The sequence below is a fragment of the Nelumbo nucifera genome, chromosome 1 (genome assembly GCF_055504915.1).
Source record: "Nelumbo nucifera cultivar China Antique chromosome 1, China Antique-T2T, whole genome shotgun sequence".
Classification (NCBI taxonomy): domain Eukaryota; kingdom Viridiplantae; phylum Streptophyta; class Magnoliopsida; order Proteales; family Nelumbonaceae; genus Nelumbo; species Nelumbo nucifera.
Window position 1 is genome coordinate 63,217,510 of NC_142649.1, and position 22,715 is coordinate 63,240,224.

At 34.7% G+C, this 22,715-nt stretch overlaps 2 protein-coding genes across 6 annotated transcripts in view; one reads left to right on the forward strand and one right to left on the reverse strand.

Moving 5' to 3' along the window:
• The first annotated feature begins 1,338 nt into the window (after window positions 1-1,338).
• LOC104594286 (Nucleotide/sugar transporter family protein) lies at window positions 1,339-4,614 on the forward strand. The gene is made up of 7 exons (XM_010254522.3): window positions 1,339-1,497; window positions 2,513-2,664; window positions 2,953-3,161; window positions 3,295-3,388; window positions 3,531-3,697; window positions 3,800-3,970; window positions 4,136-4,614. Exons 1-7 carry the CDS (start codon window positions 1,413-1,415, stop codon window positions 4,425-4,427), a joined length of 1,170 nt encoding a protein of 389 aa, XP_010252824.2. The 5' UTR covers window positions 1,339-1,412; the 3' UTR covers window positions 4,428-4,614.
• Window positions 4,615-7,844: 3,230 nt separating this feature from the next.
• The window catches only part of LOC104594285 (uncharacterized), a 29,930-nt gene continuing 15,059 nt past the window's right edge, over window positions 7,845-22,715 (reverse strand). For all 5 annotated transcript variants that reach the window (XM_088896691.1, XM_010254519.3, XM_010254521.3 and 2 more), the window contains 2 exons: window positions 18,574-19,077; window positions 7,845-8,667 (listed from right to left, as the gene is read on the reverse strand). In XM_088896691.1, the coding sequence (XP_088752817.1) occupies window positions 8,374-8,667; window positions 18,574-19,077 (798 nt within the window). In that variant the 3' untranslated portion in view covers window positions 7,845-8,373. The remainder of the gene's footprint in view (window positions 8,668-18,573; window positions 19,078-22,715) is intronic.

Sequence of the window (22,715 nt, forward strand, 5' to 3'; positions counted from 1 at the left end):
ATTTTTTGAAATAAATATTTCTTAAAATATTAATAATTATTTAAAATATTGATAAATATAAATTTAACATTATTGATTCCATAATGTAAATTTAACATTACCGATTCCCCGTACTTAGTACGGGGTCATTCACTAATTGCAACAATAACACGATGACTTAAGGATGCAAACGGATTGGATTGGATTCAAATTAGGGTATATTCAAATCCGATCTGATACTTTCATGTCGGATCCGGTCCGATCTAATCAGATAGGACTCAATTTGAATTTGAATCCTATTGGTAAGTTGATCTTCGGATCTGATCCAATCCAACTTCTTTTCTTTAAAAATTAATAAATTATTAAAAGAAAAATAAAATATACTAATTTAAATAAAATAAAAACAAAAAATACAAGTATTTTTTAATTATTTTCATCATATATATACATGTTTATATAAAATAAGTAAATAATATAACAAATTTATAAATAAATAAATAGCATATTATATATATTTATAAATATATAATATATATCGGATTGGATAGGGGTAATCCAAATCTGATCGGATTTCTAATCAAATCCTATTATCTGATCCGAAGATCCGATCAAATCAGGAGTGATCTAAATTCAACCAAATAGGATTGGATCGGATCGGATCCATTTGCACCCCTACGATGACTGAATCTTCTATTGATATTTTGACAAATTCATGATGATGAGTCAATTTCCACTGATCCAATGAATGATGTATTCTCTCTTAACTAAATTTCCCGATTAAACTTGCATTAATTGTTCGATTAGTACTATCTTTGAGCTCAATCTCCTCCTCATATCTCGCCTCCTCTTTCAAAATTTGAATTAATCCAAATCTACAATACGAAGATTGCGATGAGGATTAATAGTATTTCATTCATTCATTCATTCAGAATTAAAAAGGTGAAACACTATCAAATGTTCGATGTGACTGGATATTGATATTATATCAATCATCCTATCCAAGTCTATCAAGGGGTCCATTTTAATGATGGTTCAGATATCATTGGTTTCAGGTCAAGCCCCACCCACAGCTATAGTTTATATTATATTATGAAAGATCAAAGATATTGATAAATCTACGGCCAACATAGGTCCACTTAATCCTTACGTATAATTAATAATGTATAAATTAATTTGAACTCCCATTAATTTTATTTCATATAATTAACGTTATAGGTAGGCTAGAGTTTCTATCTATCTCTCTTTGTTTTGTTACTGTTTAATTACTGTATGATATGATTCACGTTCATCATTAATGACTGATCGAGATAAAAACAAATCCACGAAGCTTCTTCTTTTGTTTCTTTTTTATTATTTATATTTATTTCTAGTTTAGTGTTTTGAGTACGTCGTTGCTAATTGATATATATTTGTCAAGCTGACGCTTAGCTTTTATGGATATGGGGATTTTGGATTTTTTGATCGGGAGAGATGCAAGAAAGTTCATCAAACGGAAAGACAGTGATGCAGGCGAAGCAGGTTTTTATTCGACCTTCGTCTGGAATTTATTACGACTTTTTTTTCCATATAATTACTACTTATTTATTATTATAGATTCAATTTCAATTTTCTATGTGGGTATTTGAGTTTCAAATTTTTTTTCTCCTTTTTGATGATTCCATTTGATTATTATTTATACTCAGTTGGGCTATTCATGCTGCTGGTTATCATATTTAATGCTTTATTATTCATTGAAATAGACGAATTTTTTATGGTGATCTAGTTTCCAGATTTAATATTGTTTTGTGTTCATGTTCGTTGTTGGCACATTTAATGTTTCTTCAAGACAGACAGACAGACATGTTCACGAAATCTTCTTTGATGATTTAGTTTTAATAATGTTGTGTTTTACTTCTTCTCCATGGAAGTTCATCGTGTACCTGGTTTGTTGTTGTTTCCCTTTTCTTTGCTTTGATGCAATTAATGTATGATTGAGCGTCTCTCCAATTTGCATAATGGCTATTGATGAACTATGCTTTAATTAATTGATATATACTATTTGCTACCAATATACTGATTCCTTGTAGGACTCATTATCTTCATTTCCATTTATGTTCTTGTTCTGGGTTGCTTCATTTATATGAAGAATCACCCTTGATTTTCTTACTTAATTGCATGGAATAATGTTAAACCATTTAATACCCCAGCTTCATCTTTTCATTTGAGTTTATCTATCAAAAAATATAGAAAGGCTGTGTGGAATCTTATAAAATGATCTGTATATGATTTTCTTTTCTTTTGTTTTCTAACTTAATTTACATTTATATACCATTTCTTCTATCTCCATATCAAGATAATAGCCATGTCTCACTTCCTTTGCTTCATCTCATCACCTTATTATTATTATCATATGTTGGATTTTCTTTAGACATGCCTCAGAGTTTCTCCAGTTTTCTGTAACGATATTTCTAATATCATATACGCGTTACATTGATTCTTTTGATGTCTTGGAATTCTAAATTTGATTTTGTTGGACAAAAATCCGATATTCCAGGTCGAGCGCTGGAGGAACTGCGAAGCTCCCTCTACAATGAGCTTCGAACATCAGAAGGGGCCAAGCGACAACAACAACGGCTTTGTGGACCCACTGTGGCAATGACCTTCAATTTTTTGGTTGCTGTTGGGATAATCATGGCTAACAAATTGGTTTGTATATTTTATATTCATTGATTTCTATTTCTGATCATTCTTTTTAGGGAAAGGAAAGGAAAGGTAGGAAACCTTTACAAACTTTATATAGGTTTTCATACATTTCCCTTCCTTTCCTTACCTTTTCCTTCAAACCAAACATAGCTTAATAAAGAAGGGGGACTCTGGGACGACCAGTGGTTCCTAATAATTAACTACTCCATCATCCCATGTAGATCAAGATTCAAGATCTCTTTCTGTTTTGGCTTGTTCTGATCGAATTATTTGTTAAAATTCTGTTTGTAGGTGATGGGAAAGATTGGATTTAATTTCCCAATCTTTCTCACACTAATCCACTACTTTTCTTCATGGGTTCTACTGGCCATCTTCAAAGCACTTTCATTACTTCCGACCTCTCCTCCTGCCAAATCCACACCATTCTCTTCTCTCTTTTCCTTGGGCACAGTCATGGCACTGTCCACTGGCCTTGCCAATGTCAGCTTGAAGCATAACAGGCAAGATATATATTAGAAATGCCTCTCTTTTGCAGCTTCCTAATGAAATTAAACTGCATTACTTTTCCTTTTTTTATGTTTTTTTTTTTTATTCCATCACTAAACTTTCTTATTATCATGTGTTTGCATGCAGTGTTGGTTTCTATCAAATGGCCAAGATATCTGTTACTCCAACCATTGTTTTGGCAGAGTTCCTTCTCTTTAGAAAAATGGTTTCTTTCAATAAGGTGGGTATGGATTTTTGTTTTGCCTAGACTTTATCTTAGTTGAGAGAGAGAGAGAGAGGGAGAGAGTCTAAAAACATAAATCAAATAAACCATTAATACATACATATAGAGGTATAAATTACTTCTGCACTCAATGTTGCAGGTTATTGCTCTTTCCATTGTCTCAGTAGGTGTAGCAGTGGCAACCGTAACGGATTTAGAATTCAATTTCTTTGGCGCTTGTATTTCGTTAGCATGGATAATCCCCAGTGCTATGAACAAAATTCTATGGTCTAATATGCAACAAAAAGGCAACTGGACAGCCCTAGCGTGAGTGAATAATATCTCCATTCCCATTGTTTACAGTAGGATATATAAGGATTATACTCCATCTATGTAGTAGTAAATGAAGTGGCATATCTTTAAGTGTAGGTTGATGTGGAAGACGACACCTGTGACTATTTTCTTCTTGTTGGTGTTGATGCCGTGGCTTGACCCACCAGGAGTTCTGTCTTTCAATTGGGATCTCACTAGTACATCTGTTATCATTATATCTGCTGGCCTTGGTTTTCTCCTTCAATGGTCTGGAGCTTTGGCACTTGGGTGAGACTCTGTTCTGTTGGTGGTGTTCAATAAATCTGAAATCTGAAAAGAAGCATAGATATTTTTCTACTTTTTAGAGCCTAATTACTTTCTTATTTTAAACATTAATACAAACAGCTCTGCATCATATCATGAACTCTAACTATTACTGTAATGTGTATCCAGTGCAACATCTGCAACCTCTCATGTTGTTTTGGGCCAGTTCAAGACTTGTGTGATCATGCTCGGAGGCTACCTAATCTTCAATTCAGACCCAGGATTGATGAGCATTTGTGGGGCTACTGTTGCACTCTGTGGAATGGCAGTTTACACCTCACTCAACTTGCGGGAGTCAAAGGAGAGTAGTAGTAAGCAACTGGCAAAACAGCTGGATTCATCGTCTTCAAAACCCAAGACCAGTGTTGGAGTCTCCACTGAGAAACCAGATGTAAAAAGCACTACCACGAGTACTGTCTAAGATTGTAAGCTGAGACTCTCAAAAGGGGGAAGGAAACTGAGGCTTGTAAAATTTTTTGTCATTTTCCTAGCTATTAGTTACTCCGTAGTATTATTTTGTTGGCTTCTGGGTAGAAAAAGAATCATGTACAGACGTGACTGTCCACAATTTTTTGGAAATCAACTTTGATGTTCTTCATTTTTGTCAATATTTGGATTATTATGGAGAGTACAATTCATTAAGAACTCAGAGAGAGATTGTGACCACTGACCACTGACCACCATGGCTGCCATGCGGCTGCTGTAAGTTTGACAGCCTGGACTGTCAATAGGACTCTCCCTGAAGGGTAGATTAGTTCACACAGATTCTTTCCAACAGAATCAGTACTGAATTAACAGGGAAAGCCTTGTTGACAGCCAACGTTCTCCCCGTCTTGCCCACTCAAACACCTCAAACCGCTCGTGAGCAACAAGGGTTACAGGATAACAGGTTAAGAATCATGTAAGCTGGCCCTCCCTCGTGCATTCTACCCATGGTTTTAAAAATCAAACCGGACACGGAACCATTTTGGAGACCCGTTTCTGGGTTGAATGGTCTGACCATCTGGTTCGAACAGATGGCCCATTCTACTTAAAAAATAAATAAAATAAAAAACAGCCAAAAAATCATATTAGACAACCCATATCAACAGATCGTTGACTAAATCAACAGTTTTTGACCAAAAAGTTATTTTAAAATAAAACAGAACTAGTTATCTGACGGATTTCTGGGTCAACCGATCCGGTCCGATTTTCAAAACCATATTATTGCCATCATATTGGCCATCCGATTTCAATTAGTTGGGACTACTTGGTATATATTTGTTTGACATTAATTAAGGCCTTAAAAGGGAATATTCACCACACCAAGTCACCAAATACTAAAACAAACTACCACTGTCATGGCAACTTTTTTTGTTTTAGAAAAACAAAACCATTCGCTTTGGTAAACATCCCCTGAATCGGAACTTATATTTTATTGTTTGGTTAGTTAATCTTGAATGCCTCAATTAAGACCATGAGTTTAGTTAGTTCTGCATTGCTATATGCAGTCCAATCTTTTATTTTTTTCATATGTTATATTTAACTAACAACTTTTCTTAAATAAAGACAAAAGAAAGCTTAATTTCCATTTTTGTATGCCAAATGATACGGGGAAAATGCACTAGCTGAATTCCGTGCTAGAATTTAATATTTAGGTCCCATTTAGTTCGAATTTGGAATCTTTAGAATTGGAATCGGAATGGCCCATTCTTATAATCTCTTTGGTTCAGACAATAATGGGAATGGAAATTAAAATCAAAAGAAATGAGATTTTATTCCCAAGGGAGAGGCAGAGAATTGCCACTCCCTTAAATGGAGGAATGTCATTCCAGCAGGAATGGAAATGGAATTCCGATTCCACCCAACCAAACAGTTGGAATCAGAATAGTCAATTCCAATTCCGATTCCAGACCCCTATTCCCACGAATCAAATGGAACCTTAATATATAGACCATCAGACCATTTCTCTATAAGCACCGAGCATCACCCAGACTTGAATGAACCAAGGCAATTAACCATTTGGAATCAGAGATTGAGTTAAACGGCTTCATAACAGCAGCTGAAAAGAGTCGAGCATTGCTGCATTGGAGAGCATGCATTTAGGTATTTCTACCAGCCATTAAAGAATAATGATAGTGGTGGCACAACCCAAGGGAATTAACCGTGTGGGAAGGCTTAAGCTGGAGCTAAGCGGCTTAACAACAGCAGCGAAGACCGAAGAGGGTCGTCGGTCACTGATGAGCATTTAGCTATTTTTGCAATTAAAGAATGATTATAGTGGCATAAAACTATTGACATTTACGCTGTGTTGGGTTTGAAGGAAAAAGTAGGGAAAGGAAGGGAAAGATAGGGAGACCTTTACAAACCCTGTATAGGTTTCTTACCTATTCCTTCAAACCAAACATAGCTTTAATGAAAACTTGAGTGGAGAAAAACACTTGTCATACCAAAAAAAGGGAGGGTTTTGAGAGGTGAAAACTCTTCAAACTTCAATATAAAGCTATGTTTGGTTTGAAGGAAAATGCAAGGAAAGGAAGGAAAAGGTAAGAAAACCTATAAAAGATTGTATAGGTTTCCCTACCTTTCTCTATCTTTTCCTTCAAACCAAACATAACCTTAACAAACGACCATTGCCTCACCAAACAGCGACACATTGCTTTGCACCTTTCCATGTCTAAAAAGAATGGTGAAAGCTAAGAAAGCCCTCCCAAACGTGTTAGCATCAGCTATGCATTTTAAATTTTTAATGGCATCCCGTGAGAAGAAATATATATTAACATTATTCTATAGAATGTTCAGATTCGGACAGAACAAAACCTTTTTGATAAAAAGAATATTAAAACATTGAAATAATTATAGATTTTTTTAACTATTCCACGTCAATATATAACCATACAAGATAGAACAATAAAAATTATGGCCCATAAGCACATGCAAATGCAGTAAATTCGGCGAAGTCAACATTTTAAAAACCAGGCAACAAATAAACCATTCATGGCCGCCATAGCGCTGCCATGTAGCGGTTCTAAGTTTCTTAACAGTTGACCATTTGGTTTCATCATCTCATCTAAGCCTCGTTAGCTACATTAATCCCGTTTGTCATTTGTTCTATCTAGTTCCATATCCATTGTTAGAATGCAAGTACTTAGATCATTTTTCATTACGTTTACCCAAGATTCAAAATATCGTTATGTATTTGATACGTATCATACGGGGCCTTCCCGATACACCCTTACAGGGGGTGTATCAGATCAAACCATGGTTCAAAAGATAATCAAAGACTTAAACCAACCCCTCTGAACCGATTTAAAAATAAATAAATAAATAAAACATAAAAAAAACACCGATACAAGCAGTCAATACACCCTCCCGAGTACCTTTTGCTAGTCTTTTATAAACTACATTCAAAGGTTCAAAATTTTGTTACATATCGGCTGTATCATGTTGGTGGATCAACAATACGTCAAATAATAAACTATGGAGTTTTGATCTATTCCAGGGGGTAGAAGGCCTAAGACCTACCCCCTAACCCATTTCTAAAAAAAAAAGACTAAAATATAAGGTTGTACAGGGTTCAAAGTGATGATACACCCCTTCCGCTACATCAAGGTGCATCGATATTTTGAACCTTAAGAAGATTATATGTAAAAAAAATATCACCGGAAAAACACAATATTCTAAAGTTCTCTCTTCAATATTGACCAAAGCCTAACATATACACACAAACGTACATAAATACATATATGTATGTATGTATGAACGATAAGTACACATTTGGGACTGCAACAGTCCAACAATCAATTTTTTCCTAAAAACCTTTTCCCGGGTATCAGAATAATAAAACTGGATCAATGAGTTGAAAGAAATGCAAGTGCTACTTTCTCTAATACCCATTACAACAGTGTAATAAAATACATCGTTGATCACTCCTTACTATCAAAATTTACTTTACAGGTAAGAAAGTGGACAACAAAAAAGAAAAAATATGTATCTTACCTTCCAATATCCTAAGAGATCACCTCAAAGAGTAAAGAGAACAAAAATAAAAGCCTAAGTGAACTTCTTTTCACCTAATTTAGGAAGATAATAAGTCAAAAACGAAGGGGCAAGACAAGAAGGAAAAGAATACCAACAACGCAAGGACCTACACAACCTCCCAGAACTAGCTTTAAATGGTCAATATCAGTCAGGTGAAAATCACCATCCAATCCTCCAGCACAACAATTGCCCATAATTCCATAACCACATTTCATATATATATGTACACTCAAATTAGGGTGAGTCCTACATTCTTCCCGATTACCCCCATCAGAGCTCTCTCAAAAATATCCTGAGATTGATTTATATTTTTGTTTTATCAGCCGCCAATAGGAGTTTCTCTAATCTCAGTAATTATTGGTCCAATTGATCTGTGCACGTTGAGGTTGATAAACACCAGTTGGGGGTCCTACCATTTCCACAGCTCCAGCCATTGTCTGAGACTGTTGTAACAGTGGGTGAACAGTTGCGGTGGCCACTGCCGGTGCAGCATGAAACATTCCAGCAAAAGCACCATGGCCTCCCTGTGTGGGAGCAAATGTCACATGCTGCCCCTGAGGAGGAAGGTTGTAGAAAGAACTTGGCTGCAAGCTGGGAATGTCTCTACCTGGTGCAGGAATCCAGACAGCCGAACCTTCACTCTGTAAAAACAAAGCCACCTTGTCATTTAAAAAATCCTTTTCCAATATGCTCAAAGCTTATAAGTTATTATTTTTGGGGTGTGAAAATTGTACCCATTTGACAATAACAGTGAGTACACACCCTAAAAAAAACAGAAAATGACAAGGCAAATGACATATAAAAACATTTTGAAGGGATCAATTCCAACCATATATGACAGTGCAACTAAATTCATCCACATAACACAAAGTATCTTTCATGCATGTAACAGCATACTCAATCATCTTGCATTTAGTGAAAGATACCCGAGTACCTGTAATATGTATAAACTTGATTAATTGGGTTTAGACATATATATCACATTAAACTTGATTAACGTGAAAGATGCCTTGAGTATTCTGTAATAATATCCATTTTGCAACATGGTAAATTGGTAAGATTGCTAATACTACCACTCCATCCACAAACTTTTCCGTATTTTGTATCTAACATATTGCAAGGAACAAATATAGAATAAGATCCACATACCAAAAAAATGCATTACAAACTATTATACAAGTGATGCACAAAATTAAGTGAGGAACTCCCAAGTAGAAGACAGGAATCTATTCTACAAAATATGGACATGTCATCTTGTCTTTGCATATGTTCTTTACACATGTACAACCAAAAGAGACATTAATATGGTCCCCAAAAGAATTTGTTTAGGAAACAAATAACCACCAAAAACCTAATGCAAGCATTTTTCCCAAATAAAGACAGTAAAATAGCATCTAATATGTCCCACTTGGAACTGCATAGAGACTCTAGACTAGAAAATGAACAGGCATATATCAACCCAGACAACTGACTAAATAGAGTGGGTAAACCAATTGGCCAAACTGTAAGCTCAAACAAGCTCACAACCTAGTTGTAACTGCAAAGCACTGAAAAGGCAAGGGGTAAGCAGAAATCAGTTGTATTGGGGAGTTGTCAACCTAGAGAGTTGGAATACTTGAATGCAAGATGGGAACTATTGGGCTAGGTGGCAATGCTCACCTAACCTTTTTTTTGTACTTGTACGCATTCTTTTTCACATATTAATAAAGTTATACAGTTAATAATAAAAAAGTAAATAGAGGCTCTCTTGATAATCTGTTTAAACAAGGGTAGTATCAGTGTTTTAGAAGTCACACCTCAGGCACGCCTAGGCATGCGCCTCAGGCCAGGTGCCAGGCGGCCCAGGTGAGCACCTTATGAATGAATATTTTCGAAATTTTTGGGTTAATTTTGTATTTTTAGTTTATAGATAACTGTTATCATATATAAAAGGTGTTTCTCTTTTATTTTTTTACACCTATTGCATACCATATAGAAAAAAGAAATGTAGTGGGAAAATATCAAAAACTACCTAAACAAGTAAAGCAAAAGAGGGAGACGAACAGTTGTCTTCAAACTCAACTCAAGGCTGGAAGAGGAAGGAACAACAACAATTGCAAACCCTTCTTCATTCGAACTCCAAGAGGAACAGCAGCAGATTCAAACTCTTCTTCCAGAACTGTTTTGGAATATGAAACAGGGGCTCCACCCTAGTTCATTTCTGTTTTTCTCCTCACTGGTTTGGAGTTCAGATCTGCACCCCACAAGGGGGCACTCCAGTGTCCCACAGCACATCTCCGCCGTGTATTGGGAACATCTCCCGATGATGACATCATCAGGACTGGTATTATCATCGAGAGATGTTCCCAATGCACGGCGGGGATGTGCTGTGGGATGTTGTGGGGCACCCCTTTTGTGGGGCACAGATGTGGACTCATTTGCACCGAAAACAGGGGCTCCGCCCCTTCTTCTACACTGTATACTTTTTTTTCTTTTCTGCTCACTGTTTTGCACTGAAAACAGGAGCACCACCCCTCCTCCTCCTTCTTCCTTATTCATTTCTTTTCTTTCATCACTGGTTTGCACCGAAAACAGGGGCTCCACCCCTTCTTCTTCACTGTATTTGCATCAAAAACAGGAGCTCCGCCCATCCTCCTCCTTCTTCTTCTTCCCTCTTCTTCCCTGTTCTGTTATTTTTTTTCCTCACTAGTTTGCACAGTTGCACGGAAAACAGGGGCTCCACCCCCAGCCCCCTTCTTCTTCTTCCTCCCTGCTTTATTTCTTTCTTTCTTGTTTTTTTTTCTTTCCACTGATTTTATCATTTTACACATTATTTATTTATTTCTTCTACTGATTTATTTTAGTTTTATTATCAGTGTTTTGTTGTGAATCTTGTGATCTTGACATCACATTCAGTTCAGGTAAACACACTCAGCTTCTATAGTTCTGTTGTATCTTTGCTTAGTTGTTATTTTTTTTATATATTTTTCAATTCAGTCGTAGTTGTAACTTAATAGTTAATTTAATTTTTTTCATTGATTTAGGGTTAAGGTGCTTCCGTAGTTCCGTGCAAGAATATTTAATAAAAAAACAGCTGATATGAGTGCTAATCAGGAAGAAAGCCAAGGAACTCAAGGAAATAGAAGGGATCCAGCTTGGAAATATTGTCACTTGCAAGATCTCAAGAACACCAATGCAGGGGCATGTAATTTTTGTGGAAAAATTACTAATTGAGAAATTTATAGAGACAAGAAACACATCATTGGTGATAGGAGGAATACAAAAACTTGTTCTAAATGTCCTAAAGATGTGAGGGAAGAGATCTTGTCTTATATGAACGAAAAAAAACATGTGAAAGAAAGTATGAGTGGGGAAGAAGAGGGCACTCGCATTTTAGATTTTGATAACTTGGAAAATATGGTTGAAGATGGAGATGATTTGGGAGATGATGTTCACATACTTAGAGTTATTGGCCAAGGGAGATCTAATAGTGTAAATGCATCTTCAAAGACTAGGCCTTTGTGGTCTATGACTAAGGAATCAAGTTCTAAACCCAATAGGCCACTACCCATAAAACGACAAAGGGGCCCCATAGATAAATTTATATCTACACCTAGCCCAGAACAAGTTATGAAAATGAGAATGGAACAGAAAAGATTGAAGCAAACAACCATTAGCGATGCATATAACAAAGAGGCAAGAGAACAAGTTTCTATATGCGTTGCTAGATGGTTCTACCAAGCAGGTATTCCTCTGAATACCATTCATTTAAAAAGTTTTGAGGCAATGTTGGAGGCAGTTGAATTGGTTGAAGACAGAGGACAGTGGTTTGTGGAACTTTAACAATGAGAAAAAACAGTTCTTATGGCTGGGTAGGGACATAGAGATTCAGTACAGCTGGGTGAAGAGGAGTGCCAACTCATTTGCGGATGGGTTGGCCAAGCAAGGAGTGAATAGGGAGGCTGTTTTTTGGGCTAGTTTTTAATTTTCTTTGCTTTCCCTGTGCTTTCTGTTTTTTTGGGGAGCTAAGTTATTTTATCTCCCTTTGTATTCTTTTCCCTCTATTCTCTTAATTTAATGAATTTGATGTTATTGATCAAAAAAAAATGTTAGAGGCAGTTGGACAATATGGGCCGAGATACGAAGCCCCAAGCTATTATGAGATGCGAGTTCCTCTTTTGAAAAAAGAAGTGGAACACACAGAGACATTACTGCAGCACCACAAGGAGGCGTGGGAAAAGTGGGGCTGTTCTTTAATGTCTGATGGGTGGATGAACAAAAAAGAGAGGACCCTCATAAACTTTTGGTCCATAGTCATGCCAGGACCCATGTTTATAGAAAGTATTGATGCTTCAAATGAGGTGAAAACAACTAAAAGATTGCTTTTATTATTTGGCAAGATGGTGGAGAAAATAGGGGCAAAGAATGTTCTTCAAGTGATCACAAACAATGCTTCAAACTATGTTTTAGCTAGTAAATTTTTTTACTTTTATAATTTCTTTATTGTTATTTGTTATTATTTTTTGTAGTCTTTATCTTTTCAATTTATACATGTTTGATTATTTTATTGTGCTATTGCCTTTTAGGGAAATTTTTTATGGAAAAACACCCTCATTTAACTTGGAGCCCGTTTGCTACCCACTATTTGGATTTGATTTTGGAAGATATTGGAAAGTTGTCGGTTATAAGGAAAACAATTGAAAGGGCCATTGCACTAACAAGATATATTTATAATCACCCGGGGTTGTTAAATTTAATGAGGAAGTACACAAACCAAAGAGAATTACTCCTGCCAGTAAAGACCTGCTTTGCCACTTCCTTTCTCACTCTACAAAGCATTTATAAACAGAAGAACTTGAGAGATCTTTTTAATTCAAAGGATTGGAATGAAAGCAAGTGGGTGAAGGAAATAAAGGGGAAAAGGGTAGGGGAGACGGTGATGATGCCCACTTTTTGGAACAGCATCATCTTCACACTTAAGGTGTGTAGTCCACTTGTGCAGGTCTTGAGATTGGTGAACCATGGGAACAAGCCTTCAATAGGTTACATTTATGAAGCCATGGATAGGGCAAAGGAAGCCACTGCAAGTGCATTTAGTGGACATGAGGAAAATATAAAACATTCTTGAAATCATTGATAAGAGGTGGGAGTGTCAACTCCACCAACCATTGCACGCAGCAAGCTTCTATTTAAATCCAGAGTTTTACTATGATGATGCTGAAAGGATTGATTCAGATGAAGAAGTCATCACTGAGCTCTATAAAGCAATTGAATTGTTTGAGAATGACAAAAACAAGATCAATGTAATCACTGATGAAATAAACAAATATAAAAATGCAAAGGGTATTTTTAGTCTTGATATGGCTATTTGACAAAGAAAGGTGAAAGAAGTAGGTAAGTAACATTGACTTCATAGTTTGTTTATTTAATTATTTAGTATATTTTTTATGTATTTAAATAAAATTTTAATTAATATTTTGTTATTATTTAATTTTTTACAGCTGATTGGTGGGTTTCATATGGTGTTTTGGCTCCAAATTTACAAAAGATTGCAATTAAAGTTCTTAGTTTGACATGTAGTGCATCTGGATGTGAGAGAAACTAGAATGTATTTGAGCATGTAATTAAAACTCCACTTAAGATTTTAACATTATATTTTTACATTTTATAATCCATTATGTGTTAATACTTTTAGTTTTAAACTTTTGATTTTATTAATCAATCTTATGTTTTATGAATTTATGCAAATCCATACCAAAAAAAGGAATCGGTTGGATCAAAAGCACTTGAATGACTTTAAGTCTTCATAAGTTTAACCAATTGCTTAAAGAGAACTTTGATTCACGTAGTGTCGCTGACCATATATCTTTGAAAGATATAGATGAAAGTAACAAATGGTTATTAGGGGAGATGGCATGTGAAGATGGTGGAGCTGAAAATGATTTAGTATTCAATGATGATTCTTTAACATGGGGAGATGTGGCTCTTGCTTCGGGAGTCAAAGAGCCAATAAGGAGCACAAGAAATAGACGTTCAAGTGTAGCTTCAACTTCTCATGCAAGAGCAGCAACATCAGCCAATGCAAGGTCTAGAAGGGGTTCAGTTTCTCAACTTCGTTTGGAAGATGAAGAGTTCGAGGAAGAGGAATCGGAAGAGGCATTGGGATACTATAATTCTGATGATGAGGAGGATGATGAAGTTGAACTTCCAAATGAAGAAGATGATGAGGAAGAAAATTATGGAAATGAAGAGTGAATCGGTGACACTTGGAGAGTAATTTATTTCAGCCAGATTGTTTTAAAGGCTTAAAGAATGAAGATCTACTCTTTTTTTGTTTGTTTTGTCTAAGACTGACTTGTGTTTTTTTTATTATTTTGACGCCAGTCACATCACGCCATACTTGTTTTTTGTTAATATTGACTATTGATCTTGAATCCTGATCAATCATCAATGATGTGAATGTGAATTTTGGGTCATGTGTGAATTTATTGATTACCACTTACTAGATATTAGATGTAGTGATTTCAGATTTAGTGATTGTGGTAAGTCACTAAGGGCATGTTCGTTTGCTCTGAAATCTGACATCTGAAAGTGCAATAATTACATTAAGAGGTATATTAGTATTGGTGAACTTTGCTTTCCTCTAAACTCTGAATGCAGAGAATGTTGTTCTGAATTCTGAATTCCAAAAATTATCAAATATCCATTTTGACCCCATATATTAGAGATTTTGTTTGTCTTTTTGGGGGTATCATTAGAAAACAAAAAGTTGTATGATTGCACTTTAAGAGATAAGAGATAAGAGGAAACGAACAACCATTTTTCTCTTAAAGTTAAAAGATTCCTCTTAAGAGATAAGAGTGAAGAGGAAACGAATAGGCCCCAAGTCATAAGTGGTATTGACTATTGAGGCTTAATTGTTTAACTTTAACACCATGGAGAGTGGAGACTTGGACTTGGAGAGGTAAGTTTTCTTTTAATAACTTCTTTTATGTTTGTGTTCTTGTTCATTATTTATGAAATTATGATATTAAATACTTTGCCAATCCTCATTTTCTTGTTCATTGTAAATGATTAATTTTTGTTATATGACATAACTCATATGTGTGAGCCATGGATATTGGAGACTTAGAGAGGTAAGTGTCTTTTTAACTTCTTTTATATTGGTATTTTTGTATCTTATCTTACTCATGATATTTATATTCTTTGTAATTTATAAGCACATTGGTGACATTGCTTAACATCTTTTTATAATATGATTATTTCATTATTTGAATCATTGATAATTGATACTATGTTAGTAACTTAGTATGCTATTTTAATTATTTAATTGTTTAAAACATTAGACTTTAGAATATAAATTAGAACTTTAGATTGCATTTTTTTATGAATAGAACTTTAAATTGCATTGTCATACTCATTTCTTAACTCTTAACTCTTAGAAATTTATGTTGTATTTTTTTGTATTTTTTTTGTATTTTTTTTGTATTTTTTCTGATTTTTTTAAATTTTTATATACTTTTTCAATTTTTTTGAATTTCCTGAAAATTTTGTGCGCCTTTTTGAAAAAGGCGTGCACCTCACTTTGCACCTTGCGCTTTTAAAACACTGGGTAGTATAAGATGTTAAATGCCCCATAAAATAACAGAATATACATGTTTATAAAGGCCACAAAGAACCTCTGTAGGCTTTCCAATAAAAACAAGGTAGAAAAGGTACCCAATGCAAAGATAATCCAACAGTAAGGCTCAGTTTGGGAAGAGTTCAAATACAAAATTGTTGAATGCAAAACCTTGCATACAGTACTTCTAAACCTTGTATTTGCATGTACATATTTGCATTTGCGCTCTTCCCAAACTAAGGCTCAGTATGGAAGGAGTACACATACAAATATGTAGAGTGCAAAACCTTGTATTTTGTATGTATTTGTACTGTACATATTTGTATATGTACTCTTTCCAAACAGAGCCCAAGGAAAAGATGGACTATTGTACTTGGGATATAAAGCCTAACTTTGTTTTACACAAAAAATAAGCAAGAGGAAGGCAAAAACTAGAAGAGAAGGGAGGGGAAAGGGAGAGCAGCTTCTGTACCAGGGTTGCAAGGTTTTAAAGTCATAGTTCTAATCTGTATTTGCAAAAGAAAAGAAAGGCAATAAAAAAGAAAAACTACCAGTACAATCTTGGTATAGTTGTGCCACCCTTCAATTGGAATGGACTCATACCAACCCAAAGGAAGAGAATGATGGTTTCTTCACCAATATGGGAAGAATCCAACTACCTGAAGAAAGTAAACAAAGTTCTCAAGAATTTCCCTACTTTAGTTGGTGTCTGTGTGTCTGGGGTGGAAGCTTGTTTATGTGTAGCTAAAAGGAAATAGGACCATGCCTTTTTAGAAAATGTATCCAACAAGCCTAATAAAGAGACCCAACTTATAAAATGCATAACCTAATAAAGCAAAATTCTGAAAGTAATTAAAATGCAAAATATCTTGGGAAATTTCGCTAGTTACGGTTAAACTCTTCAGAAAAAGAAATAGATCACTCAAATAGCCTTGTGATCCTAACATATATCCCACGGTTCATGGGCAAAAAGTGGGCCTCTTCAGACTTGAGCCACTCAACAACTTGAGGAAGGTGAACCAATGACTTAAAAGGTGTGCCTCAGACGCATAGGCAATGTGAATTTTAGGGTACCCGACCAAGCCCAAACAAATCCATATTTGGATCTAAAATTCTTAATCCCTATACAAAAGAAAGGTTTTATAACTTTAAATGTCTTTTAAAAATATCTTTTATTAGGATATATGAATGAGCAACATTAGCATATATGGGTTCTATCCGCTCTGAGCTCTAAAAACCCCATATTTGGTACTGTTGCTCATTCATTTATCCTAATAAAAGATATTTTTAAAAGACACTTAAAGTTATAAAACCTTTCTTTTTTTATAGGGATTAAGAATTTTAGACCATAATATGGACTTGTTTGAGCTTGCCTCGGGGGGCTTGGTACAAAGATAGCTTGTAGAATCAAGAATGCATAATGTTTAACATCACATTAGCTATTTGAAGTAATGCAATTGGGAAAAGGATAAAGAGATTAAGAGTTCACATGCTTGAATATGTTTTATATGTTATGCTTGATTTTATTTTTAAATATGTTTTACTTGTTATGTTTATCTTTTAATTTGAGATAATATGTTTTGTAACGCATTTATTTTAAAATCTAAGATTATAATTTTAATGAATAATGTGTTTAATATTTTAATAATTTGCATTTTTTGAACTGTTTGGCATTTTGTTGGCATTTTTTGAATTTTCTAGATTTTTTTTTTTTTGCATTTTGCGTGTTGCTTTAAAAAGGCATGTGCCTCGCCTTGCGCCTCGGGCACAAAATGGCCCTTGCGCTTTTTTTGTGCCTTTCACTTTTAAAACACTGAGGTGAAGCCTGCAGCATCAACCTCATGCTCTAATTCTTTAGGAGATAAAATTCCCACTATGAGACTGTAAATCTACAATCCCAAGGTGATAAGTGCAGCACCAGTCCACAGGCTCAAATGTAAACATGTTAGCCAAAAAAAATGTTCTATTCAAATTCTAGGCTCTGTTTCCAATATTTACACCAAAGCTATCATATGGCAATCACATCCACTGTCAAACTTTGGTCAAATATTACAGAGTTGAACAGATGAAAGCTCAAATGACATTAATCTGGGACTTGGATAACCAGAAAATTCAGAAATATAGCAAAGCCTACGCATACACATGCACAGAGGGTGCCAGGGTGGGGGCTTACTTCTTTCTGGATTAGTAAATAAGGATGGAAATTTACTTGAAACAGCACACTAAACCATGAAAAACATTCAATGAATATTTATATATTATCCAACACCAACACCTGGAACCAAAAAACAATCAAGTTTAAAAAGGGCAGAAAGAGGATCATATAGTGGCATACAGGAAAAGTTGGAAGGAAGAAAGGGCTAAGGAAGGAGGGGAAAGAAAGATCTAAAATAAAAACTAAGAGGATAAGCTAGATATGTAGGATTCTGGCATAAATAAACTTGTCAACCTTTATTTACTTCTAAAATAAAATGTAAATAAAAGTGTTATCTGCAGCTCAATTGTACATTCTTGTTTATATAATGAAATATTTTCTGCTACCTATCAAAAAAAAAAAAAAAAATCTGCAGCTCAGTTGCGACCCCCTACATTTATTCTTTCCTTATAGTTGGCTAAACACGAAGCACACAAAGTATGCATTCTATGATATATACATGCATATATGCATATGCATAGCCATGTCCATGCTTCTATATTTTGAGGGCTTGTGATGCTTGTATACACAGATCATAGAAAACAATAATAACCATCGCCAAGATTATTATAAATCCTCTTATTTTCTTCAGTTTACCCATTGTTAATTAATTCCTTGTCATTCTTTTCACAGATTTAACTTAAAATATTTCTTTCGGAAAAAAAAATCATGGTAAATATTATAGGGCGACATTATAGAAGGCCATGTTTGCCATCCTATTAGACTGAGATTCAAAAAAAGAGGAAAACAAACCTGCTGTCCAGTCATGTAGACACTATTTTCCTTGAACTGTGAGCCTCCAAGGTCCTCATTTCCGGTTGAGTTTCCAGTAGTCACAGCTGGACTGGGACTGTAACCAGCTGGGGAGGAGCTGTATGGTCCATATCCAGTTGGCATTGCAATGTGCGTTGAGTTGCCTGTATTAGCTCCAGGCTTGTATTGTGAAAAGGAGTATTTGACACTTGTTGCAGCTGCTGCTGCCACTGCAGGAGGTGGATATAAATTTCCTGCTGGTGGTTGTTGAGGGAAAGCAGTGTTGCTTAAAAAATGGTGAATAGGAGGTGGTACATAGAATGGAGAGAAGTACTGGCTGTATGGCAGGTAGCTAGGAGGATAATGGGATATGTGTACCCCAGCAGGCTGCCGGAAAACAGGAACTGGTTGCTGAGTCACAGAAATAGAGCTCTGCATAACTCCTGCAGCTTGTGTCACAATGGGGGTAGGACCCCCTGTAGACAAGACAAGAGAATTCCCGCTCTGAAATAAGAAACATTTTTTAAGTGTTGGAGGAAAGAAAAAGAAATAAGAAATGTTTTTACAATGTTAAACAATCAAACAGTGAATATACAAAGGCAGAGCTATGAAACATTACTAATTAAGAACTTTCCTAGAAATCCTTAAAATGAAAAGACAAGTAGCAAGCTTTTTAAAGAAAAGACAGGACACCAACAGTAATTCAATACCAGCAAACATGACAGAATAACTAGCACGCACAAGAGGATCTCAGAATCATGGCTGCAAGAACTATTATTACTGATAATGACATCATTATAAATATTATTTTGTTCTAAATTCTTTTTTAAACCAAAAATGTACTAAAGAAAGGGAAACAGTATTTGAATTGATGCCAACAATAGTGGCTATGTTGTAGCAATTTCATCCCCATCATTTGTTTGTCATTGATTTTAGCCCCATCTAATTGTTTTATATTTAATAAAAAATAAAGCTAAATTATCCGAAAAAAAGATTATGATGCCTTTCAGCATATTCATATAACATACTAAACCCAACAGTCTTATGGTTATGCCAACCACACAGAGTCAGCTACATGGAAAGAAGCAGCAGCATCTACAAGACTGATTAATTCTATGCTATGGACCTGAACAAGGAGAAATTAAGCCGAATATTGATTGCAGCTCTCTTGGGAACCCAGGCCAATCAGGCATACGAGTTTCCACAGATACCAATGACAATATGTTGTTTAGCTATTTGGGTCCAGCTGGACTTTTAGCTCTCCAAGGGCAGATACGTTAGCCCTTTATTCTGGACTAAGATTTACATGGGTGAGAGACTGAAGTAGCTCCTTTATTTAAGGAGATAGTCAAGTTGTGATTAGATGGTTTCTATCCAAGGCTGAAGGATCTTGGTGCTTAAAATGTCAAACAAGAGAAGCATTGGCTATCTCATCCATTCAGATTCCCAAGTCAGCTAACTGCCTAGCACTAGAAGATAGTCTAGCCAGGTTGAGGGTTAACAAAAAAAGAATTAGAATGGAAGGTTCCGATCCCAGGGGGACATCTGTAATCTGTTTTGTGCTTGGATTAGTTGAGGCCATCAGCCAATTGCTATTGAGATATGATTTTGCCTTCCTCTCCAAGTACCTTAGAGAGGAGAGATTAAAGAAAATATTATGCCTTTGTTGCTTATATACACATAGGAAATCTAAGGGGCCATTTAGCAAGTCTTTTTGGGAAAATCTTCTGGTAGCTCTGACAGTCAAAAGACGCATTGACCTTTTGCATGAAGATCTGAACAGCCCAGAGCTAGTTTGGCTACCGCGCACGCATCTTTCCATGTCATTCCACACAAGAATAAAGCGAGAAAGACGCGAAAAGCTCCATTTGGAGCTTCCTGAAATCAGCCCAAAACGGGCTTCTCGCGCCTTTTTGGCGCACCGACTTTTGGCAGCTAGATCTATTACGAACCAAACAGAAAAAGACCGCAGCGCGGTCTGCCCAGCTTGTAAACAGCCGAAAGACCACGTGGAAAGACGCGCCAAACAGGGCCTAAAATATTATTGAAAAGAAGTGAATTTCCATCCCCAGAGTCCTTTTCCAAACATTTTTGATAAAAAATGTGAAGTATAATCTACTCTATATATAAAAGTGTGAATGCAATGTGAAACTTTTTTGGACTAAAATTATCCTCTACTTCTTTGTTTGAGAAAGTGGTATAAAAGCCATTTTATTACAACTTTAATGCCAACTTTAATGGATACTAAAATGCCCATAATTGTGTATTTAGTCCACCTCTAATAGTAAGGTTGAAAATGTAACTTCAATTATTACTTCCCACCTCATTTAATCCTCTCTCATCAAGTCTTATACTTAAATTATTAACTCCCATTTTCTCTTACTAAATTAGATATGTCAATACTTTTAACAATATAAACCCATATATTTTAAAATTGACTCAAAAACAAAACAATTTTTAATCCAAGTGGTGGCTAAGCAATTCAACCATCCGAATCAAAATGATCAACCTACAAAGTCATAGTTAGGTAATAAATTTTTTAAAATAGAAGTAAATATAGAAACTTACAAAAAAATGTGGAAAAAATTAAACACATTTATGATATTTTTATTAATCAAATTAAAAAATAAGTGTAATAAACAAGAATTATTTTTATTAGTAATGAAAATGAAATAGATAAATTAAAATTGATCAAAAATAAAATTATTTTACTGTTTGGCAAAGATCAATAGTTCAAATTTTGGGTCAAACATGTTAAAATGTCATAAATAAATAATAAAAGTTAATAAAATATAAAAATACATAAATTTTGCAAAAAAAAACATTTAGGCACATGTATAATATCATATATTTATCACATTAAACAAAAAGTAAGTGTACCATATTAGAATATTTTTACACACAAAAATACAAAAAAGTTACAGAAAAAATTAAACACATCTATAATTCTATATTTACACCACTATTAAAAATATGAATAAGATTGTGGAACTTTCTTTTGACTAAAATACTCATTTTTGAATTTAGTCCCTATTTAATTATGAGGTTTAAATTGTAAATTAAACTACTACTTTTCACCCCCATTCAATTCCCTCTATATAAATCTTACATTTTTTTGATAAATGAACAAAAAACATGATACACCAATAATATTAAATATTACAAAAAAAAGAAGAATCTGGCAAAGCAAGTATGCCTAGCAATGATACTTGAAACTTCACAACTCGATCCGATGGATGAGGTGTTTATGTAATCAGATTTAGGTTTTCAATCTACGTTCAATTAATAATAAAAAACAAAAAATATAAAAAAAAAGAATATATAAAGTTTATAAAAAATTGGATGCATTATTACTATCATTATCATCATCTAGAATTACCACGTGCGCACTTACTAGTTGTACTAAAGAACAAAAAGTATACATGGTCCTCTGTACAAAGAGTTTCTGTACATATGCACACATCCATTAAGGAACCCTACCCCCCCCCCCCCCCCAAGAAAAGAAAAAAAAAAAAAAAAAAACTCCAAGAAATAGGAGTCCTTTTCCAAACTTGATATATTTGCAAGGGTCCACCATACATACAAGCTAGAGACCTCTATGTTTTCCTCTGACTCTTAAGAAAAATCCTGTCCTCATTTCCTAAAAATAATGTGTCCAACAAGATTCACACAATTATGTTCATCAAAAACAAAAGGATTCATACAATTATTTATTAGCTTGAGTCCCATGTGTATTTTGCAAGCACAAGTAATGATGATTAAAATGGTTTATCTTCTTAACAATGCCCAGTTGCCTATTCTTATTTCTCCATAGAAACATATCATGCCCAATTACCCATTCTTGGTGTACATATTTGACAGGCATGATCATCACTTATATATGGCTATGTGCACATGTTTTACTTATCAATAAAAAAAAAAATGTTCTGTATACATATACATTACTTTTCCCCATTTATTACATATCAGTATGGCCATTGGACTGCTTCAAATCACCTTGAGTTATAAACACAGTTCCTGATAAAATATGTTACAAATAAAATTTTTTAAATACACCTCCAATGCATGTCAAAGTTGTAATTTTCTTTTCAAAAATATATACATATATATATATATATATATGTATCAAAACTTTAACATGT